Source organism: Cavia porcellus, unplaced genomic scaffold, assembly GCF_034190915.1.
Source record: "Cavia porcellus strain 051 isolate PalLab524CR breed Dunkin Hartley unplaced genomic scaffold, mCavPor4.1 scaffold_14, whole genome shotgun sequence".
NCBI lineage: Eukaryota > Metazoa > Chordata > Mammalia > Rodentia > Caviidae > Cavia > Cavia porcellus.
This window is the reverse complement of record NW_026947497.1, coordinates 9,194,061-9,218,577: the sequence shown is the minus strand read 5'-3', so window position 1 is coordinate 9,218,577 and position 24,517 is coordinate 9,194,061. Positions and strand designations below refer to the sequence as shown.

Below are 24,517 nucleotides of genomic sequence, written 5' to 3'. Positions count from 1 at the left end.
TGTGCATTAGAACTTAGCACATTTGTTTTGGGTGCAGTTCAGTAAGAAGGAAGCACACAGAAGGTCAAGCATCATTTCCAAAGAACACAAACCCAAAGACAGCATTCAGGAGGCACCTCGGGATTAGAGGGGATCTTCTAGAGTGTTCGGAACCTATCACAGCCTTTCATTAGTCACTGCAGAAGGAACTGAGGCCTCTCTAGCAAAGGCAATAAGTGACAAAATGTCAGCAGAAACAAATCATTTCACAGGCAGCAGCTCTCCATCTTCCCTCCGTCTGCGGGACCAGCTCACACAGGGGAGTGAGCAGAGCCACTGACTGATGTGGCAGGGGAAAGACTCATGGGAGCTGGGCGTCACGCCATAAATAATACAAATAGATGAACTAGAGACCTCTTCTCCCAGGCCCACACCGCCCATACTGTCATCACAGGTTCTGTCCCTAACTGAGACAAGATCAAAGTCTTACAAACAAGGTGACAAGGGTCTGTCAAGATTCAGCACACCACAAGAGAAGAGATTAGTTCTAAAGAGATGAACCTGCTGTAAGAAAGCCAGCCACCTCCCCACAATGACCAGCTCCCAAGGGAAGTTAGCCCCAGATATGGGTCACTACCACTGCCCAGGGCACTGAGCCGAGTGCTGTCTTGCGTTTTATGAAGTGCAGAGAGTTTTATTTTATGCGTAGAGACCATCTCATCTCTCTTTTATGATTATGATTCTTAAAACGATGCCAATTTATTATAGGTAGGCAATCACAGCTTTCTTCTCAGCTTATTTACTACGATCTAATTTCAAGGCAGGCGACTCAGAAATGATACACCCAGAAGAGCAAAATCAAAGACAGATGATAAGAAACAGAGAGGTAGACTTTGTGAGATGGGAGGGGTTTGGGGGAATGGGAGGAGAGTGGAATAAAAGTGATCAGGATGTGCTACACCTAGACACCAACCCCCAGAATGAATATAATTATTGTGTATTACAAACATTTGCTACTCATAGAGAGAAAGAACACACCCTGAAGAAGAACTGAGACCTGCATTTAATTCTTAACTTTCAAGCACACTCCAGGGCTTGATTTTGTTTCCAGAAATATGTGAGAGGAAGTTGCCAAGGTAGACCCAAAGGGACAGAAAGGGTGGCACAGAGCAGCAAAGGACTCCACCCACCCCGCCACATCCACTGCAGGCTGCAGAGGTTACTCCCCGACCCCCAGAGAGCGACTGAGTCAAGTAGCTTCTACACAATCCAACTTTTTTCAGGAGGAATTCTCAAGAGTCTTTAATGGCTGTTAATGCCTTTTAATGCTCCAGGGCAGGTGGTGGACGTCATGGGAATAGTAACAGCGTGTTACCAGAGGTGCAGTGGGCGGAACGCATCTCTCATTTGATTGAATGGCACTAGACAGTGACAGCTCTCATCATCTCCATGTTACATAAGAAGAAACTGCGATTTAGAACAGTTCCCTTGCTGCAGGTCACTGAGTCCATGGAGCTGAGTAGGGACGGAAGGTCACATCTGTCTCATCCCAGGTCCTGAAAGCCAGGCTTCACCGTTAAGGCTCCGAAGTGGACGCATGAGGAACTCCTAGAGTTCAGGGTGCTGTGGTTCAATTGTGCCGGTAACCTTAGTAAATGTGGTCTTCAAAGCACTTTAAGGTGCTTTGTGATTCTGGATATCCATCCAGTTTTAAATTTCTTGCTGGTTCTAATGGCTTCACGGTATCATCAACTAACATTTCAGGGCATGTTCTGTCCTTTCTGTGACGTTTGTCACTAATCATAGCAGACTTGTTACTTTCTCTTTTTCCCCCTCATCTTTTGTCAAATCTAAAGAGATCTAAGATGCACTTTCCCCTCTACCAACCAAGAGCCCCTCCTCCAAGGACAGAAGGTGTCCTCGGGCTGCCCTGTATTCTTCTGGGCGCGTGATGTCAGTGTGGCCTGCAGTCTTTGGTCTCTTTGTAGAAAAGTCTTAAGGCACTTCTTGGTTGAGTTTTGTGAGCAGTTCAAACAATAGATGAACTGCAGCCCAGCCCTCCGTTCTGCTCCCTGCACTGTGGAAACCTCTATTCCACCAGAGACTCAGAGACCCAGATAGGTGTGTGATGACGCCACTATCACTGTTGAATAAATGCCTATGGACATAACTAGGATTAACCCATTAGTGTGGGAAAGGAATCTTAGTCCTATTTTCAAAGTAGGACTTTCAAAGTGCTTTCAACATACAGAAACAGAGTCTGCCAAAAATATCTATACACACTTCAGGGAAAGAAAAATAATATGATGTTTTTTCCACAGATGTTGCTCTCTTGTAGGGGGACCCTCAAGGATGTCATATATCACAGAAAACCCACTACACTGTCAGTCCTTAGAGAAGAAATTAAAAATGTATGTACAGCAATCTCAATGACCAAGGTTACCCAAGCAGCAGTTCACCATACTAATAAATGTCTGGGAGCTTATGGTCACCACTTTGAGCACCTCTTTTAATTACAGAGGCTAAAATTAACTAGTATTACTTTTGTTATATCTCACTAAATTTAGTATTAAAATATTTATACAAGCTTTTCCTTTCCTGAAGTGTGCATACTTTTTCTTTGCAGATTCTATATATGCTTTTTTGAGACAGAGACTGGCCTTCAACTCACCATGTAGCCCAAACTGCCCTTGAACTCAGCAATTCTCCTGCGTCAGCCTTCCAAATACTAGGATTATAAGCATGCTCCACCATGTCAGGCTTGAGAATCAGATATATTAATAAACTTTCTTTAGACTAATTTAAAGTAATTAATACTTTTTGGTAGGGAAAGCTCATAAAATTGTTACACTGGTGACTTTCAACAGTACATCTGAGGAGGGCCTATGCCTCATGATTTTGCAGAATGAGTCCAGTATCCTGAGCTGGAGGTCTTGCAGAAGCCAATGAGCGACTTCCTCTGAGCTCTGCTTCTGTAGCTCCAGGCAGTTGGGCCCGATGACCTTGAAGATCTTTCTAATATAGCATATCAATTTCATCTCTATCCTTCCAGAATTCAATGGTTTCCCTGTTGGTGATATTTCTGTAAAGAAGCCTAAGCTTGTGGTCAATTCCTCAGTAAATGTTATTCATCTTAACCTCTACTCTCTGTGAAATGTTGCCTTCTGTCTTCCTCTCTAAACTTCAAATACCAAATCAATAATGTTACTAAGAGCTCTACTAAAAAAACAAAACAATACCCTAAAAACAAACAACTTCCCCCAAGGGACATTAGATACTTTACACCCTGAAGGAAATCTAAAAATTTATCTAAAAAACTTATTGGAGGTACAGATTTGATGTGAGTCTTATTTGTAAATAACACAATTACTTTGCCCTTTTGCTGCCTTTAAATAATATTCATCAAAATTCAAGGCTACACAGGTAAATATTCACCTGCCTAAATCTTCTGAGTGTTCCTAGACCAATGGACTAAAGAGGATTCAGAAGCATTGAAGTCTAACTTTTCCTGCTCCAATTTCACTGTTCTCATCAGTCTGGTCAGTGCTAATCTCTGGTCTCTAGGTTTGTACAGTGCTGAGAAATACAGCAAAAAATCTTTCATACAATTTTCTTGGGATGCCAGGTACATGTGACAAATAGTAAAGTATTTAGGAAAATTAGCTGCTTAGAAATTTTGTGCCGTACTTTACCAGTAAAGATAATAGAAAATCACAAAGAACATATTGCATAAGATTATTGTTAGGGCTTGGCTGATCCCAGAAAACCAAAACTTCATACTTTAAGCTTTATAGGAAATTTGAAAATCAAGTGTTTAAAAAAATTACAAAAAGCTTAGTCTTTTCTGATATGTTTCAGTTTAGTGTATGACTAATAGCCAACTAGTCATAGCACAAGACATACCAGGCAAGATTCTGCACACTTACATGGATTAACTCACTTAATCTTTACAGCAATCCAGTGAAGTAGGTGCTTGGTGGCTGCCCATTGGAGCTATATCGTCAGACTTCACCAATTTTGAAGCTGACATCTACCATGACATGCCAAGCATGGCACCTCAACTAAGGGTGAAATGGGACCTCTGTGTTCTGTAAACAGTCAAGGAAGCATGACCTTAACCACTGCTAAAACATTTCCAATTGTTCCTTCACAACCATCCCACGTCTGTGATCCACCCACCACAGCTCACTCTCCTTAAAATGTACCTACACTGTGTTTCCAAAATGACCTTCATTAGGTTTCCTGGAAATTATAATCCCTGGTAATTTCCTATGTATCAAGACAGCGTATGTTCAAGAGGACAGCTATGCATAGTCTGCTTTTTAGCTTTGTTTCAGAAGACATCGATATTGAAAGACAGCCTTGAAAGATAGCATCCTCTTCTGCACATAGTCTGGCGCTTTCTAATACTTTGAGATTCTAGATGGGAACTTCTCTCTCCTCTTACCGTGAAATCTTTGCCATGATTTGAATAACTTTAACCACCTAACAGGAAGGGGTCCCTGCATGGGACTGGGTCAGCAGGCATAGATTATGATGACATTGACTTTGATCTTCCATCTTTGACCAATTTACGCAAGGGTAGAGTCTATGCAAGACAAATGAAACGGCTTTAAAGTTTTGAAATTTTAACCAGAATTTCTGAGCTGACACTGTTTCTGAACTAACACATCATGTGCTAGAGAGCAAGGCAGAGCCATGAGGCTGTTAGGGCTCTGTATCCTAGCAACTACCTCCGCACACACAGAACCATTTCATGAATGAAATCTATTTAATACAGGAAGCTCGTGTGTAGCAGGTCCCGGCTGGCTCTTCTGAATGGAGAGAGGAGGCAATGATCTTCTCTGAAGGGCCTTTTCCATCCTGTCATTGGAAGGGGGCACTGCAAATTAATCAGTGTATACCAGGAATCACTGTCGCCGTAGTGGTCTAGGTCCCAAGTGCTTCCAGACTCACACAAATTCCAGCATCAAGTATCTTAGGAAATACTTGGGAAACCCAGGCACTGAGAGACTTAAGTATGCTTGGCCAGGCTTGGGAGAATTAAAGTATCAAAGTCAGAAGTGTGCAAGGCAGTGCACACTGTATTCAAGCTCCAGGCTTAGAGAAAAAGCCAAGAAGTGGTGAGAGTAGATGTTCCTGCCTTTGACTGAAACAACTGAAATTTCTATATATTTGCACATTCCCAGAATTGTGAAGAAAGCTCTGAAAGAGGATGCTAAGCTCCTGAAGAAAGGTATCATTGCCTAAATTATTTCACAATTGCTGTTGGGGATTAATAACCTCAACCACACAAAGCAACAGAGAAACGCATTCTCAGATATAGCAAGAGCTTTCAAGACGTGTAACGACTGCTTCTGCTTCGTTTTTGTTTCTTCCTGGCAGGCCTAAATCCTGGTGATCTTTTCGTCACGAGCCCCAGCAGACAGGACAGCTGTGGAGGGACTGAGATGTTGTTGTACAGAGCTCCTCAGTGTCCACGAGAGTCTCCATAAAACGCAGCTTCCCCTAATCCGCAGGTAACGCTCCCTTCACTGGTGACTGCGTGGCCCTGGAGGCACAGAGCAGTCAGGCAAGGAGGCAACCAGACTCCAACGGTCAGGATGCTGCACTTCTTTTTCTTGGTTCTTTCTAAAAGTTGTTTCCAAGTTTAGCATTAGAAACCACGATATAAGAAAACCAACATTCTGTTCACTAACGGTTCTAGGATGGCTCAAATCTGGAATAATACTAAAGCTAAACTGAACACTCCATTGCTTCATGGAATATGGTGATTTCTTGAAAACCCTTTAGGAATTCCTTGAAAGAAAGCACATTCTTTCCCTTGATGGCCCTAACTGGTAGCCAGCGTGGAATGTGAACACTTTAACACAACACTGGCCATAGTCCCGGCTGAAGGGTATTATTGGCTTTATTTTAGCAACAGGACTGGGATTTGGACCCAGACAGGTAGCAACTCTTCCACATTTATCTTCTTTGCCACTAAGAGGAATTGTAGATCACAACTATTTATTACTGGGGGACAGTTTCAGTCACATGGTGCATAAAAAAGGTCGTGCAGCAATTTCTAAGTCAGGTTTTAGAAAGAAAAAAAAACTTTTGCATAACTCTGGCTGAAAACAAACAAGATCCCCATCTAGGAGTGACTCCAGTTTGCACTCGCTGGGAAGCTGACCAAGCTTGGCCGGTGCTGGAATCAGTGCTTCGCCTGTCCCCTGCCCAGAGTGCCCGGCCCAACCGGCTGACGCTGTGCCCTCCCACAGCCGGCTCGGAGGTTGCACTGCTTCCTGAACTTGCATTTACCAAGAATACTTATAAAAATGATGCAGGCTGAGACACCAATAGGAGCACCTCCCTTTGCAACTGTCGTTTGTTCTGTAGGGCAAATAGACCTTGAGAATTCATAAGCTACTTGCCAGCAATTTTATTTACTGCTGCCGCACTTTCTTTAGCTTAAACAGATGCCATGCAAATACTGGATTTCAGTACAGGAAGATCAGGAATGATGAGAGCACCAAAGTCGGTGAGGGTCTCCGTTGGCTCAGCTGGCCAGCACTCACGTGACTCGTGACATGGCCTCGTCTACCTGGATCTTGTCAGAGCACAAAGCATTCTTCCTGCTGGGCCAGGCTGGCTGCTGAGGTGGCCTGTCTCAATGCCAGGGGCAAGTAGAACTCGAATGGGGGGAAGGGAAGATAGATGAAGTCACCGTATCTATTTAGAGAGGAGAAAGAAATACTATCCTCTGAAATGCAGGGGTGACAGGGTGTGAGCTGGGCAGTTATCAACCACCACGAGACCCAGAGTGTAAAGTAAGGGGTTTAGAACAGTGACTTGCAAGGAATGAGGTTGCAAAGAGGCAGAGTCCCAAAGTGACATCCAGACACTGCACACTGCAAGAGGTCTGCAGAGTTATGCAGTGTGTCATCGCACGGTGCGGTGCAAGGCACCACGTGGTATGACCTGATCAAAGAGACTCAGTCAAGCGACAGAGCCCAGGGTACCTTTACTGGGCATTCTGAGCTAGATCCATTTCTCACGCTATTTCACGCCATCTCCATAACAATCCTGAAAGGACGTTTTATCTCCCACTGATCCTCCGAGGCAACTCAACCCTGAAGAAAGTAGTGTGTGTTTGAAAGGAGCCACATTTGCTTCTAAAACCTGTGTTTCTTCTACTTTGAGGCAAATCTTCCCAACAACTTGTCTCTACCCTGTACCCTAGGTTGTTTGGTACAGTGCGCTTCAGCAAAGCCACTTGCTGGTGCCAAGGAGCTCTGGGCGCAGATTATTTCCTGAGACCCTCCAGCTAAGCACAAGATGTTCTTTCTTTCTCTTTAAATAGTAGCAAAGTTTTATTAAAGGTAGAGAAAGAAACAGGTTCTGCAGAGCAAGTTTGGGCCAAGGAAAAATAGGGAAAGAAGCTCACCCTACAGCGTGAGGGCAGACCACCACACAAGAGGGAACACGGCAGCCTAAAATGTTATTTCTGCAATTTCTCCGCTTTCTTGGGAATCTGGGTTCTGCTATTCTAGTCCCTGGTTGCAAGTCTGGCTCCTCCCATCACCCATCACATTAGCTGTGCAAGGGGAAATTCTCCCATTGAAGACGCTCTGGTCTTCCTGATTGAACCGTGACCAAATGCTTTTACCTCTGCTTCTGACAGCAGGAGTCTGTGGGGTCACCTTTGGCTTTTGTCACCCCATTCCTTTTGATGTTATTATCTGGAACTGGGTTAGATTAGTGGGCCAGGAAAGGACTTTGCTGAGTGTACACGATGAAAGTGACATTGCTGTACTTACTGGGGACCTGGAGAGAATTAGCGTCCAGTGCCCTCTTCAGACTCCAGAGGGTTCTGCTCACCTGTGTAGTGAGCCTAACTGGTGACAGTCCTGGGCTCTGATGCCTCTAATCAGCAGCTGGGCTTGGACCTGTTCTCCTCAATCCTTTTGTTAGCTCCTGCCTTCAGGAGTCTAGAATTATTTCTGTATTTGCCTTCATCTACCTCTTTCTGGAAGCCAGGCATCATCTCTAAAGAGGAGGAAGAGGCAGCCACATGTGCCCTGGAGTGGACAGGAGTGGCTGTCTTGTCCTCTTGTCCAAACAGTGGTTTTGACACCACCAAGAAGGAAGACAGTGAGAGATGGAATGTTTTTCAGACAAGCGTCTTAGGCAGGATGATAACTTGCATTTGGTGAAATTCCTACTTTCCCTTGGTGAAAAACCCATTCTGCACAGGAGAGGCCATGGCTTACTCTCCATTATCATTTCTTGGCCGTTCCGGGAGTCACAGTGCAGCTGTCACTGAGAACCCTGGCGCTGCACCAGAGCTTCGGAAACGGCTCAGAACACGACGCTGTTAATTTTCACAAGGGTAGAATCACCTTTGCTCACCTCTGCCTGCCGTTTTTACTAATTTGTAGCCACTTTTGAATGCTTACCCTGAAATAACTAGAAAGAAGTCTTTTTCCTTCTTCCTGATTTAGAGACAGTTTCAAAAACAAGAACAGCCTCCACCATAGGTTTCCCCGGTTTCCCATTTAAAGCTGGAGGCCAGGGATTCCTCCTGTTAGAATGGAGAGGGGCTTCCCCAGGAAACTCCGCTCAGCTCACTTCAAATGACACACACACGCACAGGACAGCTGGGAGCCTTAAATGTTATGCTCGGGATAGATTAGCTCTCGTGGCCAGTAGGGAAATAAAAGCGGTTCTGAAAACAACAACAAAAAAGCAAATACGTGTACCCAAAGATAAACCAGAAAAACAAAAACAGGAACAAAACAAACCCCAGTGCCTAGCAGGCATGGGTTCCTTTGCACGTGATCACTTACCCACACAGGTGGAAGTCCCATTTGGACCTTCAGGGCAGGTCCAGCGTGGCTGGGCTGAGACACTAACAAAACTAATCTTCAGCAGCACAAGGCTGAGCAGGAGCAGCATAGTCTCTACGGGCTCACGCTCTCAGTGCACGGAAGGAGCTGCTGTGCCACTGGGACCGCAGGCCAGGGACATCTTTTACTCTGTCACTCTGTTGTTTCGCTGCCACCCTCCAGAAAGTCCTTCAACTCAGCAGAGCACCTTGAAAAGGCTCCGGACAGATTTCTTTATCTTTGTTGTTTTTGGAAGCCAGGGAGAAATACCTGACACTCATATGACAAATTTCACAGAGTTTAACAGCAGCCGCCCTGAGAGGAGAGGAAAGATCTTAAAGAGAAGAGAGAAAGAAAGTTCGAGCCTGGAGATCTCCTCCAGACTCGGTTCCTCCTTCTGAACACTAGAAGGGCTCCCCTTTCCCTTTTAAAGCCCCGTGGCTCCTCCTCCTCCTCCCTGCATTGACACTTGAGTGAGCCTGTGTTTGCAAAGGCCAGTTCCATGAGACAGGAGAGCAGGGCCAGCTGCCAGGGAGGTGACAGCTACCGCTTGCCAAGGCCAGCTCTGCTGGACTAGGGAAAGAGCGGTTCAGGGCACGGGGGAGCTAGTGCAGGTACCTGCTGATTACTGTCTGAGTTTTAAAATCTCGCAAGAGGTTCAGTTAAACCAGTGTAAACCAGTGGTGAGTGACCCCACTAATAATTTGATTTTATGAGACTTGATCATTCACATGAACAGTACCGAACAGAGTCTAGCTTCAGCTCCTGATTTGAATGAAATGTCAGTATCTGTGCACTTTACAGGAGCTTCATTCTACAGCAGAATTTGGAAGATTATTCTTTCCAAACCAAAAGGAAATCCCGGGAGCCAAGTAAAGAGAGCCCGTGTGCAGACACCTTGTCACTTGTAATAACACACCCTGCATAGCCCAGAGGGCAGGGACAGGGGTGCAGGGTTATTAGAGTCACCCTGGAAAAAATAGGCTAATTGTGCAAAAGCTGAGAAACACCAGGAAGCCTGGGCAGCTGAATGCAGTTCTTTCCCTGTCATCTATGCCGTTTCTTTGAGGCAGGACAGAAAAAAATAAGGACAGGTGGAAAGGATGCAAGGAAGATCAGACTTTTATAACTGTACTTTTAAAGAAATCAGAAGCTTCGGGACTCAGAAGTTATTCAAACCTCTTTTCCCTTTGGGGAACTGCAAAAGAATTCCTGAGTCTTAAAGGTGGGATAAGCTTGTGAATGGGCCCTGGGCTTATGCTTTTCACCTGTAAATTACACTGCCTCACACAGACTTGTGCCATGGAGAGAGGAAGCAGCCTCTCCAGGCCCGCAAAGCTGAGCTGCAGACAGACACGTGAGCTCTGCACTCTGACAGAGCCACCAGGTGGGGATCCTGACAGTTAATGGGAACTCCCAGCCAGGATTGTCCACCCAGAAGATACCCCTGAGCCCAGTAAATAGGTCCACTCCAGATCACAAGGCATGCCTCTCTGTGCAGGGCCCACACTCTAAATCTCTGAATGTGTCCTTTAAATTCTGCTTCATAAATCCCCTCATGCCTCTAACTGACATGTCTTTAACATTCTTTCCCACCATAGGAGTCAGTAAATCTGCAGCTTCATTCCTGGGGCAAATGGGGTGATGGGGGTCCCTGAGCCATGCCCAGGGAGAGGTGAAGCCTCTCAGCGACAGAAGATGAAAGCAGACGGCCCAGGACCTGCCACCTCTGGCTCTCCTCAGGATCTTGCATGGTTCACAAAGAGCCTGCAGAGCCTGCACCCCAGACTGGAGGCACAGGGAAATTTTCTACCAATTCACTGCATCCTGGAAAAAGACATTCACTGAAGTAAGTTGCCCTGAGGCAGTGTTCCAAATGCATCTAAGGACAGAAAAAGCCCTAGACACAAAAATAACATCAATTAGAGAAGAGAACAGAACAGGACAACTCAAAGGCCTTTATGCATATTTACCTGACTTCTGGGCGTTTCTCAAAGACGGGCAGTTGAATCATGACTTCTGTTTGCAGTGTGCCCTGTCCAGAGCTCTAGAGAGGCCTCAGTGTCCAGAATGGTGGTGGGAATGTTCCACTGCCTTCTGGCTTTGGCTCAGAAAGAGCATCTATAAATAACCTGTAATGACCCATCAGGGTCCCCTTCCTGTGACCAAGTATCCCCCCTCAGCAAAACGACAGCAAGGGGAAGGCCCACAGGACCATTCTAGACAGCTAAGTTAGGTGGGAATGTTACAGGTAGCCAGGGCAGGAGACAGCTGTGGTTGGAGGCGCTTTCACTGAAGGCCAGGCCTCAAGAAAGAAAGGAACTGCTCACCCGTGTACTTCCCCCAGGGATGAGCAGCAGTGGTTGATGTTCCAATAGGCATCAATCACCTTGGGGTGGGGATCAAACCTCCTTAACCCACCCCTTCCAGCAAAGTCCACGTCCATCCTTTGTGCACCTGCTAAGTGACGTGCTTCCCAATTTGATCCCCATTTAATCAATATTTCCCAAGCAACTATACTTGTTGTAATCCTATGGGTTCACCATGGTTTTGTCCCACCTCACACACACCTTGTGACTTCCTACTGGATCAATGTATCAAGCTCACTTTGCAGCACATACACTATTGGATTGATATTACCTAAAGTGGCTGTACGTGTAATCTTACTGATTATCGTGTTGTCCCACCTTGAACCTAACTCATCTCATGGCTTTGCTCAAAAAACACCCTTGAGAAGTGGGCTTGATGGGCACCCCACTTCCCAGGCCCCCTCTGTCCCTCTTAGATATTCTTTTTTGTGTGTTTTTTTGGTGGCACTGAGGATTGAACTCAGAGCCTTGTACGTGCTAGGCAAGTGCTCTACCACTGAGCTGCATCCCTAGGTCCCCCTTTTATCCCCCTTAGACACAAGCTTTCTTTCTCTCAATAATTTTTTCCTGCATTCGATCTCTGTTGTTCCTAGAATTCATTCCTCAATTTTAGAGAACAGGAACTTGGCGTTTCAGCCATCTAGCAGTTGGGAGTTGTAGCTCCCCAATATCAGGACAGCCCAGTGGAAAGCCATGCACTCCCAGAGACCGATATGAACATAAGCCCGAGGACACTCCAGGGACATTCTAGTTGCACCTGGAATCTGTCAGTATTTTTGCTTTAAAGGATTTGCTCTCCTAAAAACATGTCATCTGTGCTAAGCTGTCTTTGTGTTGATCATGAAGATACCGCCCTATGCCTTTATGGGGTTCAGGGGGCTACAGTGCTTGCCGGCTGATGGCTGATGTTGAGGACCAACCAGGCTAATTCACACATCACCAACTGAGGCACAGGGAGTCAAAGCAAAGAACAGACCTGGCCAAGGTCTTCAGGGATGTTTAATAAGTTCATATTCTTCCAAATAAAACTGAGTCTTCTTGGGGAAGCAAACATCTTCCTTCTTCTAAATTTGGTCAGAAATCCATTATAATCTTATGGGGTAGATTGCCAGATATGTTTAATTCTGGAATTGGGTCAAAGTCAACTATTTCATCAGTTCATGAGTTCTATGTGACAGGACACTGTATGTCCTACAAACAACAGAAGTCATTGTCCTGCACTTCACGAGCTCACTGAGGTGATTATCAAAGAAAAGTAAGTACAAGCAGTGACTGACAAACATAATGAATGAGAGATGATGGTATGTGCCTGTAATCCTGCGTGCTGAGAGGCTGGGGCAGGAGGATCACAAATTGGAGGGCAGCCGGAGCAATTTTGCAAGACTCTGACTCTAAGAAAAAAAAAAAGAAAGACAAAGAAAGTGAATATTTAAAATTATTTTTAATTACAAGTGCCTTTTTTGCACAGGAACTAGTGTATCAGTCCCATGAAATATTTTTAAATTACAGTAAAAGATACACAGTCAAGAAAAATGGGATAAGTGTACTCTGAGTGAGGGAATATTTTGAATACTTTAGCAGTGGGATTAATGGCAATGTGTCTCTTTTACTATAGTAAAATTTCAAAATTAAACATTCACTATATTTTGATCATCCTGCATACATCAAGTGTTTAGAGCAGTTTCTGTTAAATAAAAATATTATAGTGAGCCCTCGTCCACCTTATTGGTCAAATCTGGCACTTTGTGACTTCTGGCTTTTCCTCAAAATCAAAGTTACCACAAAAGGGAAATTTCTGAATGAATTCAGGCCATTAAGGCAGCCAAGACAGTGCAACTGAAGGAAAGCAACCTTTAGGAAAGAAGATTTCCAGAACTGCTGCAGAAAGTGGTCAGGATGACGGGAAAAGTGCGTTTGAAGAAGGGCAGCATTTTGAGGCAGATACATGTCCATGCATCTTTCATTATATTACATTTTAATTTAAATATTCACTGTACATTTGGATCTCCCTGCCGAGGAGCTTGCAATAGGCCGGTCACCAAGTATCCTAAGTGTGCCTGGAGAGAAGAGGTGGTCACAGCTCCCTCTGTGGACTGGAACATGCGGTGAAGCTTTCTGCTGTCCCCTGGGTGCCTTGGATGGCCACTGAGAGGGAGAATAGCCACAGTGACGGCAGGAGGAGGAGGAAGAAAGGAACAGTGTGCTAGACCCTTCACAGCTGCAGGTCCCGAGCTGGAGGGGCCCTGCTGGCCAGGAGACAGCTCTGGATGCATTGCAGTGTTATGGGGCAGCAGTGGCCCGAGCAGGAAGACAGGCTGCTAGCGGCACATTAAGTCACTGTTCTGAATTTTCAGCTAAGAAGTTCCCATCAAGACCCAAAGCCCCTCCTTCTCCTGGGCCATACATCATCACACCCAATCACTCATCCGTCACCAGCACAGCCAGGGACAGGTGGCATCCTGTGTGTCAGGCATACTGAACGCAGACGTTCAGTTTACGTTACCTCTGGTCCTTGTCACTGCTATGCCAGGGGAATGCGAGTTGTCACAGCCGATTCCCAAATGAGAACACTGAAGACCAGAGAAGCTGAGTACTTTACCGGAGATCACACACACCGAGGGAGGCCAGGAGCTCTGAGGTCATTATTGAGTCCTCCTCAGGTGGTGCCACTGCCCTGAGGGAAAGGCTGGTGCCAGGGACGGGGCAGCGATGCTTTGGCAAAAGTGAAGGTCAGCGCTCCACCTGCAGAAGCGGAGCACAGCTGGTTCACGGGTGTCTCCATCGAGGAACAACGATTACCCGGGAAGAGTTGAGAATATTTTCCTTTTTTCTGAAAGAAAGTAGTTGGCACACATTTGCCATTTCATGTAACTCAGTTGTGCCAGAAACAGAAATGGCATTAAAGGAAAATAACTCGGAAGGGGCATGGGTGTAGGAATTAGCCACGTAGGGCAAGTTACAATTGACTGAGGTAAGAACACCAGATGTAAAAGGCATATTGAAAGAAAGAGGGAGCAGTTTTGTTCCTCAGCATTGATGCAGATGAAAACTGTTCACAAAAAACCTGCCCAAGACTCCTTCCTAGACGCTTTATTTGTACCTGCCAAAGATGGAAGCAAACAAGATGTCCCTCAATAGATGAGTGGCTGCATGAACTAATGGAGTATTACACAGTGATAAAAAGAAACAAGCCCTCAAACCAAGAAAGGCTTTGGAGGGATGATACATGTGTATTACTTGGTGCCAGAAGCCAATATGGGAAGCTATCCAGGATACGAACCCAACGATAACACCTTGGGGAAAAGGCAAAGCCACAGTGACTGTAAAGAGTCCAGTGGTTTCTAGAGTCTAGGGGAGACAGGCAGGGGCACGGGCAAACAGGTAACCAGTGAGCAATTTGCAGGTCAGCGGAACTACTGTGCATGACAGCAAGGGGAGACAGGTGCCATTACACCTCTGTCAAAACCTGCAGGACATAATGTGCACATGGCAGTCTTCGACATTTCCTACCCAGTTTTTCTGTAAACTTTAAACTGTTCTCAGTCTACTGGTAAAACAATAAAAAGCTAAAAGAGAGGGGTTGCTATCCAACTATAATTCCACAGAGTAGACAATATTATGTTCCAGCCTGAGGAAATCAGATTTTTGCGAGCGCTTGGGGGACAAGAGGAATCCTGCCTGTGTCCCACTTTCCAGCAAAGTCTTCCCCCGTCACTTAGAAAACTTTCTGAGACTAAGTTCCAAACAAGCCCGCAGTAATTGGATATAACAAGCCAGAATAAACGATGGATCATTCCATGAAGGAACACCAGAGTTGAAATCTAAAAGAGTAAGTCACTCCTTTTAAACTTTAGCACATTGATTTACACAATCTCACCTGGCTTCCTTTGCCATTCTCCCACGTATGTTAACTTGGAAAAGCGTCAGGACAGAGGGAAAGAACCTGGCTCCTCTATGGCTCGCAGTTCAATCTTTCCCTTGACCCGCAATCCCACTGAACCTCTAGGGAGCACAGTAAGTACCTCGAATTCTAAAGCATTTTCAGTCCTGACCAGAGAGCAAAGATGTTGTCAGTTATGTATATTTAAGCTGCAAATGGAAAGAACAAACCACTGTGGGCAGCTCTTTACTTGGTCTTATAAAACTGAATTGCTGTCTTTTCTCCTTCTTCTACATCCAAGAACACAAGGTTTATGGGTGAAAATAATCATTGTTTGGCATGATTGGAAAAGCAGTGTAAAATTGGAAAGAAGCATGAAATGGGTGACGGAGACAGAATATATGCATAAGTGCTATATTTGTAAATTAAAAAATTAACAGAGAAGCGAAGTTACTCATAGTTGGTTCTCCTAGCCTGGCTTCCATTTGAGATGCATTTTTTAAAAAATTATCAAAGTAAAATTTACAGGTAGTGAACAGATCTTAGGAATACGATCTGGACTTCCAGGGAAATTGCAGAACAGTGACTAGCAGAGAAAGAACCTCTCCAAGTTTTGGTGTCCAGACCCTGGAATACAGCAGAAGGAGGAGATGGAGGGCGGTTGGTCTCATGGACGCAGGAAGGATCTGACCTGAGACTTGAAGCCCATGAAGAGAGAGAATCAGGAATTCAGCAAAATAAGAAAACCAGGGCAGTGGGCCTGCTGGACAGGGAGAAACAGCAAGAAAGCTGTGTGGCTTCCCCGTGTGCCGGCAGAGGCCCTGTCGCTGGGGAGAAGCAGCAGGGACGCCACCTCGGTCTCCCTCCCCACCCATGGGCAACTGGATGCAACAGGGCTGAGATGGCAGTAACTGTGCAGGCCTGGGGCAGGTGAGCTGGGTAACCATTTAGTGCAGAACAATATGCAATATAGTAACCATTGTGGATTTCCTACTGTTGTATTACTGGTTTTTTTTGTTTGTTTGTTTCATTTTACTGTTTTGCTTTACTCCCTTGAGAATAAAAATAATCTTTAAAAAAAACCAATGCAATGTGATGGGTTTTGATAAACATATGTACACACTAGCCAACAGTTCAATCAAAACACAGCATGTTTTTCCAGTCACCTAAATGTCCTCGTACGTCTCCCAGCAAATCCCCCCATAGGCAACCAGTGTTTGGATTTTTCCCGTCATACATTCATTTTGTAGGTTTTTGAATTTTGTATAAATGCAGTCGTACTATATGTTCCATTTTGTGTTTGGTTTCCTTTGCTTAACATTATGATTTTTTAGATCCATCTGGCCTGTGTATGTTAGTGTTTCTTCACTTTTTTTCATTCCTGAGAAGTATCGTTTTTATATGAATATATCACAATTTGTTTATCCATTATGTTTTTGATGAACTCTTGGATTTCTTCCAGATTTGCCTCAAAGAATGTTTTCACTTCTTTTCAGTTAATACCTAATTGATGGTTCATAGGGTAGGTATATATTTAACTTTGTAAGAAACTGCCAAGCAGTTTTCCAAAGTCGCTGCCCCATTTTGTACCCTCACCAGCCATGCACGTGAGTTCGTTATTTCCCCTTCTCACCCACATTTGGAATTATCGATTTGTCCCTTTCAAGCCATCTGTGTATGTGTGCATGACACGAATTTCACACTGCAATTTTAATGTGCCTTTTTCTGACGCCCAGGTGTTAGCCGTCCTTACATGTGCTAGTTGATCATTTGTGTATCCTCTTTTGTGATGCATCTTTTCAAATCTTTTGCCTCTTTTTATTGAATTGCTTAGTTTTAACCATTACATTATTTATAGACTCTATCTTGCTGCAGAAGGTTAATGTGAATTAAAAAGTTAAATATCTCACCCCAATATCTTTAAGTTATGAGATGATGGGTGTGATAATCAAAGCCCAAGTCTGTCTGTGGTGGTGGCAAACCTGGTATGCATGGTAAAGTGTTTTTCTTTCAAGACAAAATATATTAGTATATGAGTCATTTTTTCTAGACTACAACCTTAGTATTCAGGTTTAATTGTAGTGTTGGCACTTCATGACAAGTAAATGGGTTTTGGGCTGTAGCTTGGGCACTCACCTCTAAAAGGTTCGCCATCACTGCACGAGAGCTTATGGTTAAACCACAGGATCTAAGATTTCATTTATTTTACTAATAATGCTCAGATAAGCACATACGCATCCCTCACACCTGTTCCTGAAACCAGGGTGCCAACAGGAAAACATGAGTCTTCCCGAGAGTTCTTCTCTTCCCTACATTTAAAATTCTGTCAAGGCTGTCTGGCTGCTGCTGAATGCCTTAACATGGAGATATAAATGATTGTCAGGGATCCATAAAGATGTACCCATAGCTGGGTATGGTGGCTCACGCCTGTAATCCCAGCACTCGGGAGGCTGAGGTGGGAGGATCGTTGAAAGTTCGAGACCAGGCTGGGCTACAAAGTAAGCTTAAGGCCAGCCTGAACTGCATAGCAAGACCCCGTCTCAAAAAAAAAGATGTACCCATAGATAATAGAAAGAAGCAACCATTAAATTTGATAAATAGCTGTGCTAGTCATCAAGGAAGTTTAAATCAGTACTCAAGACAGGAAAATCAAATAACAATTTAGATAATAACTTCAAGAATAAGTGCTAGTAAGTTTCTTGTTATTGCAACAAGCAACAAACAGTGTTATTCCAAATTTTACACAAAGGCTTTAATTATATCAGAGAAAGAAGGGGTAAAGAGGTTTAGCCACTTTTGCAAATTCTAACAGATGTCTTAGGGCAATTTTTAAAACACCAGATCGGGGATCCTGTGATAACTCACCTGACTAAATCTGGGTCACAGTGTTCCCTCCTGGTCACCTGAGGCTGCTACTTTTCTGAGCGTCTCTATGTATTCTGAGTCCTTCCATGAATGTGTCTTAGTTCTTCCAAATCAAGAATAACAAAACAATACAATTCTGTCATTTTACAGACAAAAATTCTTATGTTGCCTTTTTAGGAGGAAAATGACTTTGTTTCGGGAGTTAGACTAGCTATAATTTGTTTGTTTGTTTGTTTGAGAAAAGGTCTCACTATGCAACCTAGGCAGCCCTCAAATTCCTGATCCTCCTACCTCAGCCTCCCAAGTAATATTCATCCTTAATTCTTCAAATACCAGAGATTATGAAATAAAATAAGGTACAACATGTGAATATATAACTAAATTTATAGCGTCAGCCTCCTTCCCGTGTATGCAGTGACACAAAGAAGAATTGGAATTATCAGATCCGAGGCTTGGGCGACAGCCCATCCAAAAAGTACTTTACAGTTACAACTAAAATGAGCAGAACAGAGGGTCATGATCACCAGCCTGTTTACTACACAATATGGCATAGTTCCCAGATAATGTGAAGAAATTATATATTTTGTTTCTTATGTGTTGATAAGTACTTTAATATAACACAGATGTTGATCTCATATCAAAATAAGTCTGACCTTTAAAAGCCAACTTGCATTCCATGAAACCCTTTCAGCAAGTAATTTGGCAACATTTCAGAGCCATAAAAATATTTATAGGTGTTGACTATTCAATTTCACTTCTAGCAATCTCTCCGTGAAGAAATAATCTCTCCATTAAGAAAAGTATTGTCATACTTCTTTACAGAAAAAAATAGAAACAGTTTTAGTTTACAGTTACAGGAATGATTAAGAAATTGTTATAAGAACATGACACAGTCAAGAAAAGGGAAATGTTTTCCACAAGATGAACAGAAAACACAAAATCTTAAATTCCCTATGATTATATTATTTTTTATATACAGATAAGTGGCAAAAATGGGAATAGTCTAAACAGTCAGGTTATGAACTTTTCCATTTAATTTAAACTTTTAATTTCAGTTTTTATTTTTTATTGGTATATGTTTGCATTACATGATTCTATTCTATGACTGAAAAGCTTTTGCACAGCAAAAGAAACAACAGTGAAGAGATAACCTACAGATTGAGAAGACATTTTGCCAGCTATTCCTCTGACAAAGGACTCATTGCTAGAATATATAAAAAACTCAAAATACTAGACTCTTCCCCAAAATAAAATTTTAAAAAACCTGATCAAAAGACAGGCATTTGAAATGAATAAACATTTATCAAAACAGCTACAACTAGTCAATAAACACCTGGAAAAAAAATGTTCAACATTTCTGATCAGCAGAGAGATGCCAATTAAAACAACACTCTAGGAAAAAAATTTTTTTTGGAGACATGGTCTCCAAAAAGATGTATGACATCAATTCACGGCAAAACTGGCTGAGCATCTAGGCAGAACACGCCTAGAACACATGCGCAGAACAGCTTCCAAAGCCCGGCACCTGGACTTCTCGCGAGAACTTAAGTAGGTTTTCAATAGGACGCCTGGACCTGACGTCAGCTCGCGCATGGGAACCCAGCACTGCCTCTTAGGACCCGTATGCGGACGTTCTCGCGGGTTTCTTCCAGATTTGGACAGCATAAAGGGATGCAGATTCCTGGAGTACAACTTGCCAGGTGGGCTTTCCTCCCCAACTTTCTGTAGGGTATTCTTTATCTTGCTTTTTCCTCTTTTACTCAGTTCAAACTCGCTCTACAGTACCAGTTTCTCCCTCACTTTCCACTTTTACTTTTCGAATAAACTTTGCCACTGCTTTTTGCTCGTTTTGCTCAGTCAAGACGCGAAGAACCTGCAATCTAACTCCATAGGAGGGGCAAGCAACCCAAACCCCAGTAACATGTATTTATCGAGCCATTTTCTTTAAGAGAGTACCCGGAGTTGGGCAAGGTGGCGCACACCTGTAATCCCAGCACTCGGGAGACTGAGACAGGAGGATCGTTGCAAGTTCGAGACCAGCCTGAGCTACCAATATGAGCTCAAGGCTGGCCTGAACTGCATAGTGAGACGCTGTCTCAAAAAGACAAAAAAGCACAAAATGAAAAGAAATACTTAATAATATCACTATGCACTTTAGGCTTGCCTTGAATTTACCATGAATGCTGGCTGGCCTCAAACTCATGGTAATCCTTCTGCCTCAGCCCGCTGAATGCTGGGATTATGGGTGTGTGGTATCATGCCTGGCTCTTGATTTAGGGTTTTGTTTTTGTTTTTGTTTTGTTTAATGCTGTACTTTTCAAGAAGATTTGCTAAGCAAATTCCCTGACCTTCAGGGGCAGGGCACTATGTTCAGTCTCTCTCAAACTCAGTCCCCTGCCCTCCAACCTGCCGCCCATGACTATACTCTCCTCCCCTCTGCTATCTGGCTCAGGAGGTCTCAACGAAATTAGACCCCGTTCTCCACTGGTATCCTCAGATATCTTTGACAGATAATGCCCTTATCCACCTGTGTTCTGAATCAACATAATTATTTATCATATTATAAATGAGAAATAATGAAAATCAGGATACACTTATCAACATGTGAGAGTCTGGCCCTGCTGATACCAAGGAAGATATGCTGAAGGCTGTAGTGGCTGCCCACTGACAACAAAGAATATTAGATGCCTTAACAAAAGATCCCCAGTTAGAAATACCACGCTATGGGTAGGAGCTGTAAGCAGCAAATCTGTTTATCTAAGGCCACTCATTTCGAAGAGTCCTGATCCAATGTTATGGTTGTTACACTGTGTCAACTTGAAAAGTTTAGAAGTTTAACTGAGAGACTCAGCAGGGATCCAGGCCTGTCCTTTGTAAATATCCTCATCCTGTGCAAAAGGAGGGCAAGGGAGATTTTGTGAGTGGTACACCTGCCCTGAAAAGGGTGGGGGTGGGGGTGGCCTGTGTACAGTATAAAAACCTTGCTTCACCCCTTTTTGCTCCGACAGCTGCCTCGAAGTGTTGCCCCTGGGCCATGCCACCAACTGACAATGGATTGAAACTTTTAAAAACTGTAAGTTAAGTAAACCTTTCGTTCCTTAAGTTTGAGGGTTGGGTATTTTGTTCCAGCAATGAGAAAAAAGTAACCAAGATAGCTACACTCTCCAAAATGTATGGGTAGACCTTTTTCTCACCTTCTTTATTAAAAGCCAAAGGCCACAGAAAATAGTCTTGTTGAAGTTGCAGATCCACAAGGCACCAACTGATTCAGGAAAACAGACATTGCTAGAGAATCGTGTGTTCTAACTAGACTCTTCCCACATCCTCAAACCTCATTAAAACCCCAATCTTCCACTTGGTCATTCCATTTCTCTCTTGGGAACTGGCCCATGGTCCCCCTTGAAAGCATAATCTGTCCAAAATAAACTCTGATGTTTTCTACATTCTTTGTCTGTTGATAAATCCATTTACCTCTTACCTCCATAGTCCTCTGTATGCTGTCCAAAAAGACCTATCCACATAGGTGAATTGCCATGAATTCAAATCTTCTGGTCAGATACACTGACTTACTATCCCAGCTACCTTGACCCATGTTGCCATCACCAGCTGGACTTTCAAAAGTGGCAAAACAACCCTTGGAAAAGTTCTAAACAAATGAAACTGAGACATTTTCTCTATTTGTAAAGTTACCTTTTTTAAAAAAAATTGTTGTATATAACCCCTTTTTAAAAACACTGCATTTATGTAAAATGAGTTAGGCTCTAGGCCAGTTATAATCAACCATGACTACACACTAAGACCACCAGTGAAACTCCTGACCCCCCTCCCATACTGCGTGGATTCTGTCTGTGAAATATCAGTTTCCCAGTGGGCTGTGGGCACCTAGGTCTTTACACTGCCAGGACCTTGTCAGAAGTACAGATTCTCAGGCCCTGCACCAGACATTTGGCATTTAAATCTGTGTTACAGAAAATTTCCACAATTTGTGTGCCTATTAAAGTATGAGGAACACTAATATAAATCAAATCATCACAAAACAAGGGCCCCATCTGCCTGCGTATCCAACAGAATATGCAGTGACTATGTGGGATTTGGAAAATTCTTTATGGTGTAGGATCGTCTAGTACCTGAGGATGTCTACTATAGCATCCCTGTCTTCCTACCAATAAATGCGAGAATCTTGGTCAGTTTTCTGCTCCTATGACTAAATACTATAGGCTGAATGATTTATAAAGAGAAGAAATCCATTCCTTACATTTTGGGAGGCTGGAAAGGCACACGGTTTGAGGACCTTGTTACTAAATTATCACACGGCAAAATGACACAGAGAGGACAGTGAGATTGCTAGCTTGGTCTGTCTTTCTCTCCTTTAAAGGCATTAATGTATCCTGAGATCGTATCCTCATATCCTGCTCTCACCCTCTGCAGACTGGTAATGTGGATTTGGAGATTAAGTTTCTTAACAGATGAAGGGCCATTCAGACCACAGCAGTGAGATATTTTCACCCTCACCATTTTGATCACAGAAAGCATCCCAAAAGCCTCTCTGATACTTCCTAGGGATAGAAGTATTTACCTAAGATGATTTAACCTAATGTTTTGAAAAGTCAAGTTTAGTCTCACTGTCTTCACTCCCAAACTGCTGACGTCTCTCTTAATAGTAAAACTGTCAACCCAGTCCTCCCCAGTTCCAACTTATGATCATTGCACTTCCTCCCTAAACTCCCAGGTCTTTTGTGTGCACACTGGTAGATTATTAAATCCAGACCCTTGTACCTGGTAGGTGTGCTCCACACCAACTCAGCTATGTCTGCCGGCCACAAAAACCCTCAAGACAGGGAACAACAACAACAACACAAAGACAGGGAACAATCACTGTTAGCACTTGTATCTAGGTGTCCCCCAAAGCCTCAGGTGTTCATAGGTGGGGAGTTTTGGAGGTGACTGAACCTAAGATATGTCAATGTGGATTACCAGTTGTGTGCATATGCATTAAGGGTGTGAGCAAACTAAATTAGTCGACTTACTTGTTTAGCTTAACTCTAGGTGTGGACAACGGGAAGGCCCAACCTAGTGGTAGCCTGGATAGAATATAAAGGATGTAAAGATGGCTGCTTGCTGCTTCCTGCCTGCCATGGACTGTTTCTCCTTTGTCACACCACCCTGCCTTGGAGCACCCTTCTATAGACTGAAACCTCTATAAACTGTAGCTAAGATAAATCTTTTCTCCTTTAACTTGTGAGTGTTGAGTGTTTGTTCCAGCAATGAGAAACCTATGACAGTCATCATTCTATCTTTTAACTATTTAAAAATATATATTGAAAGCACTCAACAAATATGTATTTGTTTTGAGTTAATGTTATTCACTCAATAAATATCAGTTTATAAAACACTGTTGTAAATAAAAAAAGACAAGTAAAATTCAGTTCATTAGTACCATATTCAAGAGGGAAAATAGGCACTAAATCTTATATTACAGTAAGAGTTTAAAGGAAAAATTTTAAGTTTGTAAAAAGAAAAAAGGATGCAGGCACATTTATATTCAGGGAGTTACTTTATAATTAGTAGAGAATCAATGCGTTTAAAAGTTTCGAGTATTTCCATTTCTTAAAAAGAAAAAAATCTTGACTTTAAATAGATAAATAGGTGACTACAAACTTTTTCTTTTCTTTTTTCTTTTTTTGGTACTGGAAATCAAATTCAGGCCCTCATGCTTGGCAGGAATGCTCTGTGCCACTGAACCATACACCCAGCCCCACTGTAAACTTTTTCATAATAATTTTCTCAGCAAAACCTTCCTTTATAAGTAATATAACAGTAAAACCATCCCAGAAGAAAAAGAAGTTTGCAATTTTGAGTAATGAGACCCAGATTAATAAACCTTGCTTTATTATAGCTCTAAAGGTCTGATAATCTGTCTTTAAATCTCATGATTTGGGTATTAGCAATCAGATTACTAGAAAAACATTTTTCCCCTGTGATACTAGGTCTCAAGCCAAGGGCTTTCCCACTGAGCTACATCCACAGACATTCTTTGTTTTTTGTTTTAAAATAGAGTCTCACTAAGTTACTAAGTTGGCTAGCCTGGGCTCTAATTCACTACCTTCCTATCTTGGCATCCCAGAGTGCTGGGATTGCAGGTATGCACCACCACACCAGCCTATAACGATAGTTTATTTGTTTGTTTGGGTACCAGGAATCAAACTAAGGACCCTGTGCTTGGTAAGCAGGCATTGTGCCACTGAGCTACATCCCTGGCCTATAACAACATTTTTAAAAAAGACATTTTAGAATTTGTTCCTCCCTGCACACCTAAACTAAAATTTCCAAAATTTCCTGCATAAATCTATAACTGTATAAATATATAAATAGTTCATGTATATAAATAGATATCTTTATAAATAATCCACATCAAGAATAATCATACAAAAAATACATTGCTTAAAAGTTAAGATATTATTTGAGATAAAATTATTATCCAATGTATATATGATTGGAAATTTCAAATCTCTATTTTACCCATTGCTGGTGAATTAAGTTTTATTTAATGTACC

The 24,517-nt window shown here is 43.0% G+C and overlaps 1 protein-coding gene and 1 long non-coding RNA gene across 3 annotated transcripts in view; one reads left to right on the top strand and one right to left on the bottom strand.

Annotated features, from left to right (window-relative positions):
* Egf (epidermal growth factor) overlaps positions 1-9,269 on the bottom strand; it is a 76,454-nt gene extending 67,185 nt beyond the window's left edge. For both annotated transcript variants that reach the window (XM_013150605.3, XM_013150606.3), the window contains exon 1: positions 8,811-9,269. In XM_013150605.3, coding sequence (XP_013006059.1) covers positions 8,811-8,919 — 109 coding nt within the window. In that variant the 5' untranslated portion in view covers positions 8,920-9,269. The remainder of the gene's footprint in view (positions 1-8,810) is intronic.
* Positions 9,270-19,542: 10,273 nt separating this feature from the next.
* LOC134478666 (uncharacterized) lies at positions 19,543-24,298 on the top strand. The gene is made up of 3 exons (XR_010051420.1): positions 19,543-19,663; positions 20,972-21,036; positions 22,999-24,298. It is a non-coding gene; the product is annotated as an uncharacterized LOC134478666 (long non-coding RNA).
* Positions 24,299-24,517: the final 219 nt, after the last annotated feature.